The 5,000-nt window shown below is 38.6% G+C and overlaps 1 protein-coding gene across 3 annotated transcripts in view; it reads right to left on the reverse strand.

Moving 5' to 3' along the window:
- Positions 1-3,287: 3,287 nt before the first annotated feature.
- LOC113821233 (zinc finger protein 319) overlaps positions 3,288-5,000 on the reverse strand; it is an 11,940-nt gene continuing 10,227 nt past the window's right edge. For all 3 annotated transcript variants that reach the window (XM_027373719.2, XM_027373718.2, XM_070117510.1), the window contains exon 3: positions 3,288-5,000. This exon is cut by the window's right edge and continues 386 nt beyond it. In XM_027373719.2, the coding sequence (XP_027229520.1) occupies positions 4,126-5,000 (875 nt within the window). In that variant the 3' untranslated portion in view covers positions 3,288-4,125.

A 5,000-nucleotide genomic window follows, 5' to 3' on the forward strand; every position in this document is an offset into this window, starting at 1 on the left:
GTCGGACTTTCGATAGCCGGTACTCTTAGCAGGACAATAACGAAAAAAAAATCGATTACTATTAAGCACCATTCACCGAATGCACAGAAAATGCATCTGAGGGGTTACACTTTACAATTTTCCCGCGGGAGGGTCCCCGGATCACTCGAAACACTTCGCCTCGCACCTTTGGCGCTCGGCTGCATGTTGTTGCCCGGCACAGGGTAGCTCCCTCCTTGGTCCTAAGTAGCCTGCTACTTTGAAAATGTTGAACACCTTGCAATTACCACAATATCTATATTTCTCTTCCATTTCGTATCATCATATCTTTTAGTTATTCTTAACTCTTTAACAATTTTGACTTCAATTTTTGTTAAAGCATACAGGCTTTTGTAAGAGATCCGACTCATCAGCTGTTTTCAGTTCGTGTTGACGTTTGTTGTAGAGTGTAGTTGCGAGATTAGTCATTGGCTGCTTACAGCTTACATCTACTACAAGAAGGTATTCGACTTGGTGCATCGTTAATCACTCAGGGAGATCCTAAAAGTCAGTGGAATTTCCACAATCATTGAATGAAGACCATGCGTATATAATGATACCGAAAGTGCTGTAATGTGTGCTGAGAATGTCTAACTTCTTTCCTGTGAAATCAGGAGTGAGGCAAGGTTGTGTGCTTGCGCAACACTTTTCAGTACTTGCATGGTCAGAATTACAGGGTAAAGGTCCCATGCAAAGTCTGTTGAGCAACTGAATATCTAAAGAGCCAAACAGCAGCGGCGTTCTGTGCATTGAACAGTGCGGCGAAGCACTGGGCTCACATCCAGGGCTTTAATCGTCTATGAAAATCTACTCAATCTGTAGTTCGTGCCTACGGTGTGTTAGATCCGGAAGTCAACATACAAACAGGGTTGGCAACAAGAGCCATGAATTCTCGCGACAAGAGTGTTAGATGCTGGTGCCTGCAGAAAAAGATCAAAGTACAGACCCTCAAATCCCTGATAACGAATGCGGCCGCACGTCAGCGCAGACTCCATCCTGCGCTCAGGAAACTCCATTTCCTTCTCAAAGAAGTCTCAAGCTACATGTAGACTTGGCTCGACTCCCTGAGGGTGGCCCAACTCATCAGCTTGTCTCCTCTAGAACAACCCTGGGTGGCCAACGAGACCGTGGCTCAGGCGAATTGGTTCCGGCGCCTCACCGAGAGGACCGATATGCTTTCCACGGTTTCAGCCCTTTTAACTGGGTGATTGAATAACTGAAATCGAGACGCTGTATTATCTAAATTACTAGCACTGACACAGCTGGACCAAAAGTTTTGATATGTCTTTCTTGAATGAAGAAATTCCAAACATTTCAATTGTCAAAATTTCCTTTAGATACAATATTAACGATTCAAACGTATGTGCAGATATGTAACTACATATTTTTCAGGCCAAGAGAGAAAATATAGAAATATTCTTCACTCTGTAGAAGCATTTATTTACCTTTAAAACGTGTCTTCATACTATATTCTCAATAAGACCACTCATGAACGCCTAGCGAATTGGCTGCGCGATTAAGCTTTATATTATGTATAAACCTTGTTCACGACCCCCTATAACCCTCCGCGAACACCTTTTAGACAGGCCGGTTTCACACCAAGGTGGCACGTTGCACATGACATGCTATTTGAAAACGAACATCCGGAAATATATAAAACCTTTGATACAGAAGTAGCGTGGCGTTGCACGTAGATCGTTTGAGGCACATGCAACTTGGAACACCAATTCTGTGAAAGGTTTCATTTCTGTTCAAATGGCGTGCCACGTGCGGCGTGCCACCTTGATGTGGAAGTGGCCTTTCTGTTATGTCTTAATGCAGTTCCAGTTTTCATGACAGATGTCACACTGAATGAGTTTGTTTAATCTTATGCGTATACTTCGACTATACATTAAATCAATTTTAGTGCGCACCCCATTTATTGGGGGTATGGTTATGGCACATACAAATATTTTGAAAATAAGAAAGGACACTTTAAAATAAATTTCGCTTAAACAGTGTTATATGACGCATTTGAAAAGGCCAATACCTCTTGAGAGATTCATAATCATGTGTTTACCTTACGTGTTCATATCCTCGAAAGATTGTTACATGATTTACGTCAAATTACAGATAGATATTCAAATTATTATGTATGCATGCTTAAATATAAAGGTATAAACTCACATATTACTTCAATTTTACGTATTTTTTATCGATTTAAAAAGAACTGTTATTGTCAAAACAATCAAAGTAACCCGTTACGAGATGATACTCGACAAACGAAGTAGAATATAGGATGGAAGTTACATGCAGACGGGTTATCTGCTTATTTCAATAATTTTCCGTCGTTCCATTCGTAATTTTAAAATAATAATAACTAGTAACCTTTATTTATTGTTTCCTCTTAATACAGTGATGGTTAAATGATTAATCATGTAAAATAGTTCAAACGTAATAGAAGATTTTTTAACTAGGGTACAATTCTTAACAATGGGGCTGAGGGCAATCCTTTCATAACAACGCAGCAACACTGGCTGCGTTGCTGTCGCTTGAAAATGAAATAAAAGAGAGGAGGGTGAGTGAAAAGTATTGCAAAGAAAATGTCCAAGGAACGCTTTACAAAGGGGATATGTACGAAAGGGAAGGAAGCACAGACCGGGGAGGGAAAAGCGAATAATGGTAATAATGGCCAGAATGACCATCTACTTACAGCCTCAGTTCCATTTCAAACAACTTAACTTGCAGTTTCATTAGCATGATGTGATCAGTCTCAGGAAAGGAAAAACTGGCAACTCACCCCAGAGTAGGGAGGACTCCCAAATCAGCAGACAGTTTTTATTTGTATTTATATGTCTGGAATCCTGAAGTTCGAACTCAGTAATTTTAATGTTTTACATCACTTTATTATTTTTCCCAAGGGAAACTTGACAAATCAGAGGATTCCAGAGTTTAAGGTGAGCTGTCAGTTTTCCCTTTCCTGGTTGAACGGAGTGAAGCAATAATCACTTAAACCTTACTACCCATCCATCAATTCTGAACTCCATACTACAGTCCCATTCATAGACTGCAGGTAATGCAGAAGCAAGAATATTCAATAGATGAATAAATAAAAATGCTTCATTCATCAGTTGTTAAAGATATATCATGTATATTTTTTACACCTACTGCAACACCCCTTTCATCTATATTTGATTTAATAATACTTTATTGTTTGGCGTTTTTTTTTTGTTAGAGAAAAAAATTGAGTTTAGTATAAAATCATTATGGGTTTCAATGATGATAACTGATACGTGTCACAATATATTTCACATATAAATGATTTACATATTCCCAATAACTTAAAACATCCATATTACAGTTAACATAGTAATATCACTTTCAACTTAAAAAAGCTGAGCAAAAGACTAGTTCCATAGCAGACTTAGGAATTATATTTCTCAATAAATATTCTCCCATAGGATTTACATTCACACCCACTTATTTAATGAAATGATATTTCACCAGCATACAGTAACTGAAACTAACACAGTGCAAAGCAGAGCCATAATTCATGTTACAACACATTCATAGAACCACAGTCCAATGTAATGCAATCACTGACTCAATATAAAGATAAAATAGCTGCCCCAAGCTCCAAAGTCAGTTACTAAAAAGAATAATCTACATTCGCAAATTATGTTTCCTGAAATGCACCACTTAGCCAAGTTCAGTAACCACTGAAGTTACAATAGATTTAGATTTACTGACACAGCTATGGAAAGGAGTTTCTGTATTCCTTTTGATATACCAAATTAATGGTGTTTGAAGTGTGTGGCTGGTGGAGAGGTTTGCCATAGCTCAAACTCATGTTTTGTATGTACTTTAATCACGCAATAATCAATCACCCAATCAAAATATACACCATTTTTAGAAATAGATATGAACAAATCAAAATAGAGATACTCCTTTCTACACCTGTTGCTATTTTCAGCACTACGCACAGATTTTCTTTAAGGAAATTTTCTGATAACAGAATTTACATTTTTTGTAAACACAACCATTTCTATGAGACGAATGGATGAAAAAAAATGAATTGTACTGAAAAAATGAAAAACTGGAGCACTTTCAGCAACACTTATCAATGCTTTAACTAGACTCAGTTTGACCTGTCTGCATATTGAATTTTTCTTGAAATGGCACAAATATTGGGTTCTTGGTGTGCTTCCACATATGATAACTCCAAGCCATGTTGTTTGCACAGCCTTCACCACAAATGTCACACTTGAAAGGTTTTGGTTCCTCTGGTGGTTTACATTTGTGATTTTCCAAAAAGTGGAGAGAAGAATATTTCTTTTTACACATGCTACACTCAAAATGCTTGGCTTTTCCATGTGTAGAATAGTGACGCTGCAAATCACATTTTTGGAAAAAACTACGGCTGCAGATCTCACATCGGTGTGGTTTATAACCACTGTGGGCAAGTCTGTGTCGTCTCAAAGCACTAATGTGTGACAATCCAGCACCACAGATATCACATTTGTATGGTTTAGCTGCTTCATGACTTTCAGTGTGTTCAAGCAATTCCTCCTTGTAAACAAATTCTCTATCACAAACTGCACATTTATAGGGTTTATCAGGCATTGAACATGACATCACATTTTGTACCCCAGGCCCTGTATCTATATGTTCACTCATGATATATGCACTGTTATCTTTGATGTGGCTCTCCATATGCTCATCAAAGGATGATTTTGTGAAAAAAGTTCGCCCACATGCCTGGCATCTCATCTCCATAAAACGTTCATGTCTTCTCTTCCTTTTCATCATGCCATTCTGGTCATCATGGGGCTGCAAGCTGCCATCCATTGGGATGTTCTGATTAACATGATGGGGAGGTAGTTGTATGGGACCCTGAGGGGGACCCAACATACTCAGTGGAAAGGAGTGATGATGAGGATGAGGAGGAGGAATCCCCACTGGACCAATGACACATGGCTGGTGATGTGGAGGTGCTGAAGGAG

This window comes from Penaeus vannamei, chromosome 40 (genome assembly GCF_042767895.1).
Source record: "Penaeus vannamei isolate JL-2024 chromosome 40, ASM4276789v1, whole genome shotgun sequence".
NCBI classification, from domain to species: Eukaryota; Metazoa; Arthropoda; class Malacostraca; order Decapoda; family Penaeidae; genus Penaeus; species Penaeus vannamei.